This window comes from Protopterus annectens, chromosome 2.part1, assembly GCF_019279795.1.
Source record: "Protopterus annectens isolate FY-2018-M chromosome 2.part1, PAN1.0, whole genome shotgun sequence".
Taxonomy (NCBI): Eukaryota; Metazoa; Chordata; order Ceratodontiformes; family Protopteridae; genus Protopterus; species Protopterus annectens.
In genome coordinates, this window is record NC_056729.1 from 70,608,424 (window position 1) to 70,626,589 (window position 18,166).

The window sequence follows — 18,166 nt, forward strand, 5'->3', positions numbered from 1 at the left end:
GGCATGAAACTTATTAACAAATATGCTGAATAACAGGGGACCCAGCATTGAACCTTGGGGAACACCGGTATTAGTATTTAGGAAAGAGGAAGAGGAGTGTTGCCATATAGTGGATTGCTGCCTATTATTGAGGTAATTAGTAAACCATTGTAGGGTAGGGGGAGATAGGTTTGGGTCAGAGAATTTAGTAAGCAGAAGGGAATGGGATATGGTGTCAAAAGCCTTTTATAAAGCAAGAGTGCTGAAACTAAGGAGCCAGTATCTTGAGCCCTGTTTACGGTGAAATGAGGGCAGTGTTGCTATAGACCTGTTACTTAAGAAAATCTCCATTAATTTGCATTCTGTTATTCTGTCAATGTCTCAAGTTAATAGTACAAATATTCTGAAAGTGTCCCTCATTATTTCCGGATTTGTCTCTGATTCTGTTCAGAATTCAGATATGTTCCAGATTGGTTGAAAGCTATGATAGACAGTTGTTAAAGCCCTATTTATCAGTAATCTGCTAAACTGTAAATCATGACTCTTTCACAAAAAAAGGCCGGTTTTAGGAGGGAAGGGGCAAACTTTGCGACAGTGGAGAAAGGCATGAAATCGGGACCCCTACAGCTGGTCTAGGCTAAAATTGTACGTTTAGTGTTTTTGCTTAAGCGCATGCTTTTCAGTGTCTTTGCGCAAACTATGAGACACAAAGCCAAAAACAATGCTTGGTTAGTTGGGTAACAATTTTTAAATATTCCTACTTGGGCTGCTAGAAAGAAAAAGAGGTTTTGTGCAATGCATTAGCATGTATTTTCTGAAGGGTATGCGTTGTGATTCTCAATTGTCTACTTTCAGTTCATAATGATTTACTGAAAACCACAAGAACAGACCAAAAATATGAGGCAAAAATCTGTACATTTGCGAAAATATGGACAGTCAAGAGCTATGATTAAGCGGTGTCCTGTGTGCGGTGTCCGGTGAGCAATTATGCGTTTATGTGCTGTGAAACAGTTTCGTTTGTAAGGCACAAACGTTGGACTGTTGAACCATTGCAATAACTTAGGTTGTTTCCGAGATAATTTACTTGTAACAAACGAAAGTGAAACAATTTTGCTTCTGAAAGAATCAAAAACGCTGCGGCATTTAATATTAAACGGTTTCCTTCATAAAGGACCGCTTTGGACGTTAAGTAATGGCCACAGTTTTAGTTACAGGGCTTTCTAAATACTCTGCGAAAGCATTTCAGACAAAGTTGGTTGCGTATTTTCAGAGTAAAAAGAAGTCTGGTGGAGGAGAATGTTCACTTTCTCTTCTAGGTAACGGAGACGCGCTTTTAGCTTTCAAGCAGGAAGAAGGTGAGGTTTATGCAGCTTTCTGGCCTTCGAGTGATAACTATAAATATGTGTGTTTTATTTGCAGTGTTCCTTGACTGTGCAGACCTACATAACAGGCATCTCCTTATAGCTTACGAAGTGAATGGAAGCCAGATAAATGTAATGACACGAAAGCTTGTTCAAGTTAAGCTGTGCTTTTCAGCTGTTTACATTTATTATTGTGATGTTTTACTGATCTATATACTGGGTTATCTTATGAGCACGAGGGAGAAAAGCGGGATGTCCGTTTTTTTACCGTCTGTCACGGCACTTAACTCCGTGGAAAGAGCAAATATTCATTCCTGAATCGCTGTGCCAGACTGAGCTTGGCATGATTTTTGATTATTGATTTGCTACGGTTGTTGTTGGCGGCTTGCGGGTAGGGTTGCCACCTTTTCAAATGGCCAAAGTGGGACATGTTTGGTACAGACATCAGATTTTACAGGCCGACACATACCCACGGCCAGTACAAAGGACAGAACTTAACTGTTTTGCCTAAATAAAAGCTTATTCTTGTAGCATTTTAGTTGCTTATTCTGTTTCTTATAACATTTAGGTATTTCAGATACAGAATAACTGTTTTATGCAACTATTACATAAAATATAAGAAATAATTTTGTCCTAAAATCTCAGGACATTTGCCATTTTTACAATTTTTTTGTCAGGGCACAACTGCCCAAAGAGGGACTGTCCCTCGCAAAGTGGGACAGGTGGCAACCCTACTTGCGGGTAAGGGATACACTGGTTTCTTCAGCAGTCATTAGTAACATTTCAAGTACATTAGGCAAACAGTAAAAGAATTAAGAGTAACAGTGGACCTCAACCCCCTAAAAGACGAGGGGCATTTGTCTTACTTTGCACAGGCATGGACGCGGAGTGGGCGCCGGCGGTATCTACTTGACTGCCCCCACACACACACACACATTTGGCTGTGTGGTAGCTCCAGGCATTCATATTAATAAATGAATCATTGCTCTGGATTGTTAACAGCCTTTTTCTCATCTGCTGCTGTAATGAAGTGCTTCTTGGGCCATTTGTTTGAGTATCTGCCTGGACAAGTGGTTTCACACTTTTTTTGTGACAGAATACACACCAGAAGCCATCAATACTGCCTAAGGAATTCTACTTATTCCACATGCTGTGTTTGTGTAATTTATAAGAAGTTATTTATTATAGGTTCATAGGTAGGTACTAGGCTATTGGCCCTAGGGCCAATACAAGCCTAGCCAAAAAAGGTACCCAGGCTTTCCCCACCCAAGAAAATTATTTTCCTGTGCCCCTGTCAAGCAGAACCACAGAAGTGATCCTCGGGGTGAATTTCCTATTACCCATCCAATCATCAAGATTTTTCTTGAAGAGTGCTAATGAGGAGCTCTGTTTGACATAAATAGGTAGTCTGTTCCAGGGTATGGGAAGTCTCTGGGACAGTAATCTGTCCCTCCAGCATGTTCTGTTTATTGTGGTGACAAGGTTTAGGTCCCTAGAGCGTGTAGCTCGGAGGGATTGGGATTTCTTTAAGTGGTGCATGTCCAACAGCTCTGGGTTTGACATAGCTTTGTATGTTAGGCAGAGATCGCCTCTGAGTAGGCGATATGCGACTGAATAAAGCTGGAGTTTTTTTAAGTCGATCTGCATAGGGCATCTGTTTGAGGCCAGTAATCCTCCTTGTGAGGTATTTCTGCGGCCTTTCCAGTTGTAGATGTCTTGTGAGGTACATACCAAAAGGGGCGTTGTACTCTATAATGGGTCTAATGAGTGATTAGTAGAGGGGAACAGTGATCTCTTTTTTTCTGGATGAGAAACTTTTGTGATGAGGTGTGCCACGTAGAAGGATTTCCTGACCACTGTGACAATGTGATTATCAAAGGAGAGACTACGGTCCACCTGTGTCCCAAGGTCTTTTATCACACTTTCGGTGTTAAGTAGACTACCGCCTGTGTGGTAGTTCATGGGTACACAGTTTTTACCAAAGGGGATGACAATGCACGTTTTGGCATTGAGCTTGAGACCATGGCTTTGACAACAGGCATCTGTCTCAGTGAGGCCCTTTTGTAGGATGTCCACATTGTTTGGAGTTTCGATTATGGCTCCTAGTTTGCAGTCATCTGCAAATTTAGTTAGCCAAAGACCTTCTGTGTTAGCCTGTACTTCAGAGAAGTATATACCAAACAGGAGAGGACCCATGACTGAACCCTGTGGTACTCCACTTGTCACTGGTCTGAAGTCTGATTTGGAGTCTGCTACTTTCACAGTGTGGGTTCTGTCAGTAAGCCAGTTGGCAACCCATCTTGTGACATAGGGATTTATACCTAGTTTAGTGAGTTTACCTATAATTTCAGAGAGGGGGTTTCAGACGCCTCGGCGAGATCTAGATATGCTGTGTGAACCACCTTACCCTCATCTATGGCTTTGGTGACTGTTTCAAAGACATCTATCAGGTTTAGGAGACATGGTCTGTCTTTTACAAACCCGAACTGTGTGGGGTCCAGAGTCTGGATTTCTCCAATGTCTTTGTTTATGAGTTCCATGATGATACGTTCCATGGCCTTGCAGACCAGGCTCGTCAGGCTAATGGGGCGGTAGTTCCCGGGGTCTGTTGTGGCCCCCCCTTTGTGGAGTGGGATAACCTTCGCGGTGCGCCATTCAATGGGCACAAAGCCTGAGGTGAGGCTATGATTGAACATGGCACTTAGGTGGGGTGCCAGTTCATTCTGTAGTTCGTGTAGAAAGCAGCCTGGGATGTTGTCAGGTCTCATGGATGCTGTGTTCTTGGCTTTAGAGAGTGAGGTTTTTACCTCTACAGCCATGATTACAGGAATGTTGCATTCTTCTGGTATAAAGATGGGCCCTTTAGGGTGTGAGACGGGGGTAAAGTTAGCACTGAACCTATCTGCCAGGATGTTGGCAATATCAGTTGGTTCTGTATATTTAGTGTCATTGTGCTGTAACTCAGAGCAGATCTGAGTGTTGCCATTGAGATTCTTGACATAGCTATAGAATGCTTTGTGGTTGTCTTGAGAATTCGTGGCGATTTTGTTTTCATAACTAGCTTTGGAGGATTTTATGAGGGATCTCAGCTTCTTACTGAGGCTGACCAGGGAGTTCCTACAGTCGAGAGATTTTACTCTTTTTTTGCAACAGTTTCTTTCTTCTGTTATAGAGTTTGTTTATGGCAGAAGGCCACCAGATTGGCTTCCTTTTTTTGGAGGATAGCATCTTGGTTCTGTTAGGGATAGCACGATCCATGCACTTGTGTAAGTGCTTGCAAAGTGCATTTGTGTAGGATTCAGCAGTTGTACCTCTATTGTCCATCTGCATGGGTGTCGTGAAGTTTGCTACTTCTGTCTTAAGAAGCATGAAGTTGGCTTTGGAGACATTTTTTACGGTTGTTTTCCTAAGGGGGGGGGGGTGGGGGCGGGATGTGGATGTTTAGGGTGATTAGCTTGTGGTCGGATCTGACCAACGAGGAGCTGACCTCTGGTGTGGAACACCAGTCGCCCATGTTGGTGATGACCAGGTCTAGGATATTGCTGCCCCTGGTGTGGGTGTGGATAAGTTGATCCAATGCGTTGGAATTGATGAATTCCAGAAAACGTTGAGCAAAAGTGTTGGTACACAAGTAGTTTTCCCAGTTAATGGTGGGGTAGTTGAAATCACCCATTGTTAGGGTGTTGGGTTGTACCTTAATATTATCAAGAAAAGAGGAGTGTGAATCCTGGGGCATAGTGGGAGGTCTGTAGAAAGCCACAATCTGGATTGCGGTTTTGCCCAGAGTTAGTTGAACTTGGATAATCTTGGATGCATTATACTGAGCAACTAGCTTGGAGGTGTGGATATCCTTAATGAATATGGACACGCCTCCACCTTTAGTGTTTCGGTCCGGGTTTGGTGGCCGAAAGGTGTGGTATGAATTATAGCCTGGTAATGCAGGGGTGCTCTCTGGAGCTTTGAACTAGGTCTCTGTCACTGCACAGATGTCAATGTTCTCGATTTTAAGGAGTACCTCAAGTGAGTGCATTTTGAGGTTTAGACTTCTAGCATTGAGTAGAATTACCCTCAGATTTTGCTTGATTGTACCTATTATGGTGGTGAATTTGTCATTTGAACCTTGCCTAAAAAAGGCACTATAGGGGTGGCAAGAGCCCTTGCCAGTATCCGGAATCTTAAGGGCGATAGGTACAGGCCATTTCTGGCAAAGCCGTGTGGTCTGTCGATCATGTCATCCCAGGTAGAGAGATACTGGATTCCTTAAAATGACACCAGAAGCTTAGCCATTTGTTGAAGTCAATCATTTTGTCCTTGTACTGTGGTATCATTCTAACTTCTGCAGTAGTGGTGCTGCGGTAGCGTTGTCACCTCACAGTAAGACGTTGTCCCGTTCGATTCTCAGCTAGAGCGTCTTTCTGTCTGGAAGCATGCGTGAATGGGCGTACCTTCGTTGAAGGTTGTGCGTCAGAGCTGGCAACTCGGCACGTAAAAATCTGCTGCCAATCATTAGCGGACCAGAGTTCCGCTGTGGCGACCCCTAACCAGGAAAAGCTGAAAGACACAACAACTGTGGTATCATTCTGGGTGATGGCAGGATGCTACTCAGGGCTATGGTCATACCTGCTTGGGTTACAAGATCGGAGAGTTCCTCCATGTCTCTCTTCATGTAGTCCAGGGGGGTACGTCTCAGGTCATTCACACCAATATGGACAATGATAGAGTCATATTTGTACTTGTTGTGGAGTGACCTGAGTGCGTGCGTTATGTGGCGGATCCTGGCACCCAACAGGCAGCTGACAGTAACTTTCTCCTTGTTTAGCCTGGTGAGTGGAACATCAGTGTGCCTGACTACAGAGTCACCTATGATTGGAGTGTTGGGAACGTTATGCCTTATGGGCTGTAGTTGAGTGGCACACTGAGTATATGGGCTATGTGTCATTTGGGTTGTGTTGGGGGGTCGAGGTTGCTTTGCTTTGGAGGTCTCAGTTATTTGGGCAGATTTTTACTGAGAGCCTCCACGAATGTAGGTGTGTGTTTTGTGCTTCTGTGTATGTGTTTTGGTGGTGTAGGTTTTGAGGGACTGTGTGATGAGTGTGATGCGGTGCAAGTGTTTACCTTCTCCTCTTGACGGTCTAGTCCAGTCTTTGGTGAAGAGAGCTTTGCTTCCAGTTTGGCTATATAAGTGCATCTCTCACAGGTCGTAGTGTTAGGTGGTAGGAGGAGAAAGTTGTTTGTGTACATGAGGCAATTGCTGCATTGTCCCAAGATGCCCAGATTCATCAGGTAGACAGGAGAAAACACCGGGAGCTGACCTTTAGACATGCCTGGATAGGTGCTTATTTATTAAGTACTTAAAACTGTTTTCCTCTAGACAAGTGAGGAAAGTTGAGTCCTGTAGTAATTTGTAGCTTATTTAGTGCTTACAACAAGTGCTGAGCCCAAAGAAACCGATTTGAGTGCTAAAACTAAAAAGCTGGCTAGTTGCAAGGGAAAATTTGAAGAGCAGACTGTATGGCACCAGGAATACTTTAACCCTAGTAAAGTGGGGGGGGGGTGCTCAGGAGCTTACAAACAGCAAATCTGTATCTGGACAAGACTTGTTACAGGAAAGGGGGAAAGCAAGCTTAGAATTTTTTTCAGTAAAGTGGAAATGGAGAAAGCTGGAACAGAAGTTAATTCAAGGTTAAGAATCTGAGTGGGTTGGTCTTCACAAATGTTCTCTGTTAGATTGAATGAACTAATAACACTAGACTGGGAGGAGTGTCACAGATCAAATATACAGTATGGGCGGGAAACTGCAAAGCCAACAAGTATAAGAACACCACAACACTAGGAAGGGTGGGTGGGGAAACTATTACAGTTCCTAGCTGTAGCCGCTGAATGAAAGTTTTAAACAGATCAAGGAGCAAGCAGACTCTAGAGAATGCTTTTAACTGTAAACAAACTAGATTAGAACACAGAAACCTCAAAAAAATCAAAAATGCACAGAAAAGCTCGGATAGAGCATTCACAAACAGAAAATACAACTCTTAGTATGAAAAAGCAGTTTACAGTTAAGTAATTCAGTAAACATGCAATTAGAGGAATGAAACAGTATCTAGCAATGAAACATTCAGTTAAAACAGTATAAAACAATACATAAATGCAGTGAAACAGTAAAAAAAGCTTTATAACAGTGCAAAATGTAGTAGATTAACTGTATAGCACAATTATAAGCATTTCAGAAGTGCAGTTCAGTGAAATAAGTGTAAGAAATAACTTATCCTGCTCTTGGAATCTTGAGGAATTTCCGCTTAGTTTCAATAATGAAATACCATCCACAGCCTGATAAATACAAGCACAACCTTTTAAAGACACAGGGTTTATATACCAGTAAGGATGGAAGAGTTAGAAGATCAAATTACTACTCAGCCTCTGCTATTACCCAATCACTATATAGTAAGGGAATGCTCCCAAACTGCGACTGCTGACTTAGTATATGCTTCTTTCACTCACTTATGTATTTTGCACACTTTGAGGATCACAGTTATGCTTTTCAGAGTTAAATCAAGCACCCACTATATATATATATATATATATATATATATATATATATATATATATACTTATGTTAAGTTAAAACTTGTAAGTAATATCTTATGCACAGCTGTCAAATTCAGGACAGGTGCACTAGTAATTATTCTACTGATACTAGTTACTGTCTCTTTTTAACACTGAGAAAGATTTGTGTAGGAACCCTGGTTGGAGATTACTGCTCTAGCGCCTTCATTGGCAGCATAACAGGCATTGTCGCTGTATTTGACGGTCATTAAGAGACATGCATTGTTTACAGATGTCTTTGTTTCTTTTTAGCTTTAAACAATTCTGATCTTCTGAGCTTTCTTTGTTTTTTCCAGTATGAACTCTTGCCTTGACTTGACCATTTGATTGTATGTAGTTAGAAGTAAATGTCACATGTTGAAATTGCAGTTACTCTCAACATTTCTTATTTTTTGAGAACTGTCCTTCATAGATTATCATAAAGTCATACTTAAATATTCAAAGAAAATTCCATAATTTAAAATCACGATTTTGCATATATCATCATTTATCCAGCTATCAGAAATGACTAAATATCATATTTTCCCATTTTTTTAATTGCTATTATATTTTACAGTTTTAATATCTTTATTGAATTATCATTTAAGACCTTTATAAATAAGAAAATAAACCATATTAACATGTTCCCAGTTGCAAACATTATACATTACATATATTCTTTTGTATAATTATTATCAGTCCATCCAACACTACATAAATTGTTCAATGCCTGCCTTCCCATAAACCTCACTCCTCCTTCAAAACATTATTTTGCATGTATTGTTCCCACAATTTCCACTTTTTTCAATACTTTTCCATTAACGGGGCAGTAGCTTTCTGGGCCTGGATTTGCGTTAATGGAAAAGTACCAAAGGTTTCAGTCCAAAATCACGTAAAACATAAGAGAGTTTTCAGTGGCGTTCCTTTACATAAAACAGCCATATGACTGATTTTCTGCTGTAAAGCTGGAAATTGTTGTCAGGGGATACTACGGAAGCATGAGGGTGCATCCCTTAAGTTTGAATTGAATGTTATATGACTGAAATATATATACACCCATATACATATGCTAGTGTGTACAGATAGACATTAAACAATTAGAAACAGTACAGTGCCAGGTTTGAAAAGAAATCACGATTATTAAAATGGCTGCTGTTAATTGACTGTTCTTACTGTCTGTCAGGGTGGGACTTTTTTTTTTTTCCAGCATTTGTAAATGTAACAGTGTGCACCCTGGCCAACCATCGAGCTTGGATTCATTGTAATAACAGAAAACTTCTGAAGGCTTAATGTTCAGTTTTCTAAGGAACTCTGAGAAAAGGCAGAGCAATAAACAGAAATAGTAAGACACGCAGAAAGAAGTTTTTCAGTTCTTGTAATGTTCAGCCATTTCCTGAAAAAGTCTTGCATCCATTTATGAATTTTTATCAGAACTTTTCCGTTAGCTGCACATGGTCAGGGAAAAGCAAACCCCCCCCTCCCCCAGCAGGAGTGTGAAATAAGCATTACTGACATGTCAGATAATGACTACCACTCCGACAAGGAAGACAACATTAAAACCATACCCAAAAAAGCTGTTGCCCCATTAATGGAAAAGTACCCTTTTTCTATGTAATTTTCTACTACCCTTTTCTAAAGATTTCACTTCCAGTTTTTTTTATCTCTGTTACGATATTCAGTACTTCACATACAGCTGGTTTAGACTTTTAATTTTTGGAAAGACTTCAGAATGTCTCAAAATGTTTACAACAGTGAGCTATCCTTTTCTGATTTTATGAGGTACAAAATAATGTTGTCTGCAAATAAAACCAACTTTCTTTGATTACCATACCAATTATATCCTTGAATTTCTATGTCCTTTATTTTCTTTGCCAGTGGCTCTAAATATAATGCAAATAACAAAGGTGAAAGAGGACACCCCTACCTGTTTCCTCTGTTCAGACAAAAGTTACCAGAGAGTAAGCCATATATGTCAAACTGTCTTCAAGCGCAACCTTGATGAGTGGATAGGAAACCACAAATTTGTCCTGGGGTCCCACCTGTGTCCCTCATTGACAGAGGCAACAGTTGCTGAATGAGGTTTCTTTTTGGGGATAAACTCTTGGCTAGGCTTGTAATAGCCCCAGGGCCATTAGCCTAGTAACCTCCTATGATCCTTTGAGAGGAGTTCTCCCCTTTAATTTTTGCCTCTGATCCCTCATGTGTGCTCCTAATTAACCTTATTGTAAGAAGGAATGTAAATGCTTTCATTGCCCTACATATAAAATCCCTGCTTACTCTGTCGAATGCTTTCTCTGCATCAAGACCTACCAACAAGAGCAGTATTTTCTTACATTCTGCTTCCCTCTGGGTCATCATTGTTCAATTACAGTTATCAAATGTATGCTTCCCCTCCACAAAACCACATTGATACATATCTGTCAATTTTTGAAACACCTTTGCCATTATTCGTTTAGCTATTATAGGCATAAACACTTTATAATCATGGTTTAAAATTGAAATGGGCTTACATGAAGCTGAATCTGATGGATTTTTACCATCTTTAGGTATTACAGCCACCACAGTTTTCTTCCAGGATGTCGGTCCTCTCCCTCCTTTTAAAATACTGTTAAATGAAATCTTCCAGATCTTTATCACTTTCTTCCTTCCTGGCTTCCAAACTTCCACATCAATACCATGTATTCCTGGAGACTTTCCTGCAGACTGATAGTACGTCACTGTCTTTATCTCTTCTCTTCCTATATTTACTTTTAAATTTTGAGATTCATCTACGTCTGACTTTGGCATACTTAAGTCTTCCTTAAATATTTCCATTTGTGCTGTTCTTGATCACTACATTTCTCTACTATATACACATTTTTATAACATTTCTGAGATTTCTAATATTTTTACAGGATCTCTGGTTATTTTTCTTATGGGCTATCTAATATTGGCAACAAGCTTTCTACTTTCTGTTGCCTAGGTCGGTGTGCTAACAGGTGTTCTTTTTTTGCGCTCTGGAGTTATTATAAAAAAAAAAACAGCCGGTTAACTGTAATCTTTCTAAATTAATGTATTTTATCCAGGTACTTCCTTATTTTCGTCTTAGCACTCTGCAGTTGTGCCTCATCTCTTCTTTGAGATTCACCATATTCTTCAATACTTTCACATTTATCAGCCCTTCTAAATAATTATTCTTTCTTCTTAACCATGTCTCTTTTACTTTTATTTCTACTCTATTTTCAAACTCTACTTTTATTTTATCCCACTCGCTAGCTACAATGTCTGAAGAAATTTCTATCTTCCCTAATAACTCTAGCATAATTTCCGCTATTCATTCCTTAAATTCTTATCTTTTTAACAGGTAGTTTGGAAGCACCAGTGTTTTATGTTTACTTCATTACCCTGCATTTTTATCTTGGTTGTTATTGGCACGTAATCTGATATAGTTATTGAATATGTGTCAGATCTTTCAATTAAATGCAAATGTTCCTGTGAAATATAATTTCTGTCTAGTCTAGCTCATTTATTGTACGTTGGGGAATAATATGTGAATTCTCTCTGAGTTTCTGCTACTGAATTCACATCCTCTGTGCCAAATATTTTCCCTTCTAGGTACCCCAGATACATCATCACTGTTGCAAATCGAATTCCAATCCTTGCCTATAAGTAATAATGTGAAGTTGTTCATCTCGCCGTTCATTCTCACATATGGGTTCGGAGCCAATCTATTGGCTTCGAGTCGGCCGCTTTACTAGCTGAAGATCTCAGAGTAGCTTGAGACCAGATCCCTATCCCATGATGCTCTCCATCCTACCTCAGATCTAGTTTGCCGCTGCAACAGATCGGAGGTCGTCGGAGAGCTTGGTCCAGTTTGTGACATATTTTCCTCTTTTTCCTAATTTTTCTGCTTATAGCTGAGTAGTATTATTAATTTTTATAGTTGTACTCCTTATTGGGCTAGTTAGCCTTTGCTTGCTTTTTCTTTATCAGAAGTTTGACGAGTTTTGTCGTTCAGAGCGGTTGCTCTTAGGCCTTTGGCCGTGCTTTAGTTATTAATCCCTATCACGTTTAGTATTAATATTAATATTGTGTTTAGTTTATTATTATTATTAGATAGTAATGTACTTATATATTAGACCCGCGGTGGTGGTGCTGCGGTAGCGTTGTCGCCTCACAGTAAGACACTGTTCGGTTTGATTCTCAGCTAGAGCGTCTTCTGCGTGGAGGCATGCGTGAATGGGCGTACCTTCGTTGAAGGTTGTGCGTCAGAGCTGGTAACTCGGCATGTAAAAATCAGCTACCAATCATTAGCGGACCGGAGTTCCGCTGTGGCAACCCCTAACCGGGAAAAGCCGAAAGACACAACAAGTGTACTTATATATTAGAAATTAGAAATATATTTGGATATTAGATTGTGATTAGCTTGACAGTTGTTCAGTGGTCTGACAACTCCAGAATTGTTTATAGTAGTTACAGTTTGTGGTGTTTTGTGTGTGCTTTGTTATACAGTAATTTTTTTCTCTTCATTAGTGTTTACTGTGGTGTTGCTCCTAGTATGGCTGATCATAAGGAGAAGCAAAAATCAGGTTTTAAAAAGTGCCCAAAATGCAGGCAGAAGATGTCCATCACGGACACCCATGTGAATTGCTTCTATTGCTTGGGGCCTGTTCACCTCCAGGAGGATTACTCTATCTGCCATTCCTTCAGTAGCAGGGTTTTACGTGAGAGATGAAGGAAGTTGGTGGATAGAGGGTTATTGAAGCCAGATTTTCAGGAGTCCTTGGACAAGGCTGACCAGACCTCCAAGTCATCGAAGGGGTCGAAGTCTTCTAAGGCTTCCTCGGTGCCCAAGTAATCAGCTCCAAGCCTTACCATGAAGTTGCGGTCAATGGCTCCGCAGTCTTTGGAGCCATGCATCGAGCCAGTGTGTCGGAGTCGGTCCCCGATCTTGGAGCCGGTCTCTGAAACCTTGAGATCGCCTATCCTTCAATCGGTGGCGTCTTTGGTTCCTTCGACTCGTTCTTCGAGGATCTTTTCTGATGTGGATGTGGACCGGGTGGTGCAGAGGCTTCTCGAAAACCCCGCATTGGCTAAATTGTTATCGGCCTCGACCCAACCGATTTCAGGGCCTAAGACCATCCTACCTGCTATGACTACTCCTCCTCTGAGCTGAGCGGGGCCTTAGAAGCCAGGGGAGGAGGATCTGATGATTGTGGAGCTTTCGGAGGTGAGGCCTGTTCCAGTGCCATTGGCTCCGTCAACCCTGACTTCTTTGGTACCATTGGAAGAGTCTGAGAACAAACACTCTCTGGTCGGTTCCGGAGGGAGAGTCGAACTGATGCATCGGTTCTGACCCTTCCTCTCGGAGCTTTGGCACAGATGAGCTCGGCTCCGTCCTCTGGTTTGGAGCCCACTGTCTCGGTGCCGGGGAAGCTGCCATCGTCTTAGGAACCAGCAGCTTCCTTGGGTCGGAGCAGTGGTGCCTTCGATGCTATAAGGAGGGTTATGTCATCCAAGACACAAACTTCATCAGGTCCCTCCTCCTCTTCCCCTAAAGCGCCGCTTTCTGCCTCTACATCTCAGGTCCCTGTGAAGCGTCGAGACCCAAAACCTCAGGTAACCCTATCGGGTGACCCTTGTTCTACTGAGACCTCACCAGAAGCTCCCACTGATGAGGTTCCCAGAAAGAGACTTTGAAAGAGGAGGCATTTAGATTCCCCACAGGAGTCCTTGACATCAGACACCGACTTAGAGGAATCAGAAGGGTCCCCATGGTCCCCCTCGGAAGATATCTCCTTTGCTGATATCCTGGAAGTCCTTAAGCAGAGGGGTGACTGGCAGTCCGTTAGCCCTACTGAGGATGTGTCAGTGCTCCTGAAGGCCTTTGGGTCTCAACCTTCCACCACCTGGGTGACTCTGCCCTTCGAACTAATGGAATTGGTTGCTCGAAGGGCGTGGGAGTCTCCTGATACTATAGCACTGGTCCATCGAAGACCCAGCAAGTTTATCACCTCTCCCCAAGACAAGATGTTCTTCACTAAGGGAGTACTGGTTGATGCCATGGTGGTGGCGGCAGCCACCAAGAAAGAGATGTCTGAAACCTCTTCTACCGTCCATCCTCCTAATAGGGATTCCAGGACTATGGACAGGTACGGGAAATGCATCTTTAGTTTTGCGACCTTTGCTATGCGATCGCTTAACTATTTGACCCGTCTTCAAAGAGATCCCCTAAAAGAGCTCGGGGATACTCTGCAGGGTAGTACAGATGGAGCTGTCTCTGAGAAGGTGACAGTCTAGCTTTAATACCCTAAATTCCATAGTTAACTCGTCCATGCGGCTCATTTCTTATGCAGTCGATGGTTCGAGTCAGGCAGCGGGTTCAGCGATAGCTCTTCGGAGACAGTCCTGGATGCGCTTATGCTCCTTTGCGGAAGCCTTCAAGTCTTCCTTTGTCAGCACCCCATTCGGTGGCTTGTCCCTTTTCGGGGCCAAAGTCAGGGAGACTCTCACTAGGTGTGAGCAAGAGGGACTGACTCCATCTGCCGTAGGAGTCTGTTTTTCCACCCCTACCAGACCATACCCCAAAGGGCAGAAAGGTGGAAAAATGTGGTTCCAAAAGTCTCAGGGAGCCTTCCAGAACACACATAGTAAACCCCCCTCCAGGGGCAGAGGAGGGGGTAATAATGGAAGACGCCGCCCCAGCGGCAGAGGGGGTCCGCAGAACCAGGGTGACAGGGATCAGTTCCTTGATAAGCCCTATCAGTGCTCCTGAAAGGAGACTCGACTGTCCTACTCTGGAGGCAGTCGGGGGTCGCTTGGCTTTGTATCCGGATGCCTGGCTAGGAATTAGAAGAGGTTCTTGGGTACAAAGCATCATTACCAGAGGTTACATCATTCCATTCTTAGAAAACCCACCTGTTGGGAAAAAAATCCCAGACGTTCCACCTAGTCTCAGGGATCAAGCAGCCATAGAAATCCAGAGGCTGCAGGAAAAAAGAGTCATCCAGCCAATCCCAGCAGACCAGATAGGATCCGGAACCTACTCCAGATTCTTTTTGGTTCCAAAGAAGACAGGGGACTGGAGGCCCATCTTGGATCTCAGCAGACTCAACACATTTGTAAAGAAGGAGAAGTTCTGGATGGTCACGCGTCTATTCTCACATTTCTCGGAATGGGTGATTTGACGTGCTCTATAGATCTCAAGGATGTGTACTACCCTATCAAAATGGCCAGACCATCCACAGATCATCTGCATTTCCGGCTGGGAGCCAGTCACTACCAATTCCGAGCACTGCCCTTTGGACTCACAGCAGCCCCCAGAGTGTTTACCAAAGGCATGGCAGTGGTTACGTCTCACCTGAGGCATCTAGGATTCCGAGTGTTTCCATATCTGGATGACTGGCTCCTTACCACCACCTCCAGGCATTAACTCATTCTGTCCAAGGATTACACTCTTAATCTCTACTCTCAGTTAGGCATCACTATCAATTTTGAAAAGTCTGCATTGTCACCATCGCAGTGTATCTCCTTTATCAGAGCAGAACTAGACACCACCACTGTCACAGTAAAATTGCCCCTGGACAGAATAGCCACTCTCCGAAACCAGGTCTCAGACATTTTGCAGAGAAGAAAAGTACCGGCCTCTCAAGTACTGAAGCTATTGGGTACCATGGCAGCTACGCTCATAGCAGTTCCTCTGGGACGTATGCACGAGGAGTCTTCAGTGGTTACTCTTCACCCTGTGGTCTTACCAACAACTTCTGATGTCATTCTTAATCATGATTATGGACGCTTGCAAGAAGGATCTTCGCTGGTGGTTGTCCAGCCACCAAGTTACAGTGGGTCAACCATTTGTTTCTCCCCCGCCATCAGCCACGGTGACCACGGATGCTTCTCTGATAAGGTGGGGCGGGGGCTTTTTCAGGGAAGAACAGCCCAAGGCACCTAGTCAGAGACAGAGTCACAGTTGCACATCAGTGTTCTGGAGCTGAGAGCGGTGCTTTTGGGGTTGCCGCACTTCCACGACTCTCTGCCTCGAGGGACAGTTGCGATACAGACAGACAACATGTCTGTGGTCTGGTACATCAACAAGCAAGGGGAAACCAAGTCTTACCCCCTGTGTCGAGAGGCCTTGAGAATTTGGCAAAGGGCAGTATCCAACAGGCGCTTTCTGATAGCAATGCATATCCCGGGGAAATCCAACGTGATAGCGGACAAACTGATCAGAGACATTCTGTTACCGCACGAGTGGTCTCTAAAGATGAAGTTGCGGAGATGATTTTCCACAGATGGGGCCAGCCTTACTGCGACCTGTTTGCATCCTCTATGAATGCCAAATGCAGAAGCTACTTTGCCCTGAATCCCCCTCCAGGGGACAGCCCAAGGGACTCGCTCATACACGATTGGCCCCCAGGACTCCTGTATGCATTCCCACCTATACCCCTGATCCCGAAGTTCTTGCAGAAAGCCAAAATCTTGGGAAGGACTGTAATCTTAATAGCCCCTTTTTGGCCTCGACAGATTTGGTTCCCCTTCCTCCGACTCTGTCAACTGGAGGAACCTTAGTTTCTGGACCCAGTTCCAGATCTCCTGACACATTCACCAGGGGGCCCTCCATCTCGCCCTTCATTCTCTCAGACTGACAACTTGGCTGCTCCAATTCCCAACCTAGCCAGGTTACATGAATTTTCTTCTGAGGTACAGCATATTCTTGTATCTTCGCATAAGGCTTCCACCAGGAAGTTATATGCTAGTAAATGGAAACGATTTGCTTTTTGGGCCTCCCAGAATAACATTAATCCTTATGTTGCCCCGATTGCTAGTATTCTGAAATTCCGATCAAAGCTTTTTCATGAAGGTGCTGCAGCTGCCACTATTAGAGTTCAATTGGCTGCAATTTCAAATTTTCACCTCGGAGCTGAAGGTTCTAATTTGATGTCTCACAGATTATGTAGAGCCTTCCTGAAGTACCATTCATCTTAGGCCACCTGTTAGACAACCCTTTACTTCCTGGAGTCTAAATTTTGTGTTGTCACGTGTTATCCCCCCCCCCTTTAGCCAGGATCATCCAGCTATTTGAAGTTTCTTTCTTGGAAAACTATTTTCTAGGTGGCCATTTCCTCAGCACGTAGGGTGTCTGAGCTTCAAGCCCTTTCTATCAAACCCCCATATTTGTTTTTTCACCCAGAGTATCACTGAGGACTAATCCTTCATTCCTACCAAAGGTGTGTTCTGAGACTAACCTGAATCAAACTATCGAATGTCCAACCTTTTTCAGTAATCATTCTAATACGTTGGAGTACATGTTGCATAAACTTGATGTCCACAGACAATTGAGATTCTATTTGGACAGGACAAAGGAATTTAGAAGATCTGACCAATTCTTTGTATCTCATGCTGACGCTAAGAAAGGATTACCAGTCTCTAAAATTACCCTTTCCAAATGGTTAACTGACTGCATTAAAAATATATACTCTTCAGCAAACCAAACATTAGAGCATGGTGTGAAGGCGCACTCCACTAGGGCTGTTTCCACTTCTGCTTATGCGGCTCGATTGCCTTTGGACACTATATGTGCAGCTGCCACTTGGTCTAAGCCGCATACCTTTATCACTCATTACAAAGTGAACAGGGCCTCCAGGGACAGGGCTTCCTTTGGTTCCACTGTCCTCAGGAATGTACTCCTTTGAGCCATCCAGGATTAGGGTGCTTGGGATGCTACCCATGTGTAAGAATGAACAATGAGATTGAACAACTTCACATAAAGAAGTTATGTACTTACCATAACATTCCATGTGCGTTGTTCATCTCGCCTTCATTCTTACATTCCCACCTGCTTTCCCCCTACAGGTTCTCTAAGAACGAGTAGACTTGGGGTTATGTTGACCTTGTTGTGGGACGTTGGGAGTATTTCTTGGGTTATATCTGTGCATGCTGGGTTCAGCAATCTAGATCTGAGGTAGGACGGAGAGCATCATGGGATAGGGACCTGGCCTTGAGCTACTCTGAGATCTTCAGCTAGTAAAGCGGCCGACTCAAAGCCAATAGATCAGCTCTGAACCCATGTGTAAGAATGAAGGCGAGATGAGCAACTCACATGGAACGTTATGGTAAGTACATAACTTCTTTTTCCCTAATGAAAGCTGATTATTATTATTTCTCCTCAAATTTTCTTAAGCTGCATTATAACAGTTTTAGATGGCATATAAGTACATGCCAGCTTAATCCTACTCCCTTGCCAGTAGTCCTGTGCTACCACAAGTCTA

At 43.0% G+C, this 18,166-nt stretch overlaps 1 protein-coding gene across 1 annotated transcript in view; it reads left to right on the forward strand.

Moving 5' to 3' along the window:
* Positions 1-1,091: 1,091 nt before the first annotated feature.
* Positions 1,092-18,166, forward strand: part of LOC122794820 (protein mono-ADP-ribosyltransferase PARP14-like) — a 634,563-nt gene continuing 617,488 nt past the window's right edge. The window contains exon 1 of the mRNA XM_044063425.1: positions 1,092-1,334. Coding sequence (XP_043919360.1) covers positions 1,172-1,334 — 163 coding nt within the window. The 5' untranslated portion in view covers positions 1,092-1,171. The remainder of the gene's footprint in view (positions 1,335-18,166) is intronic.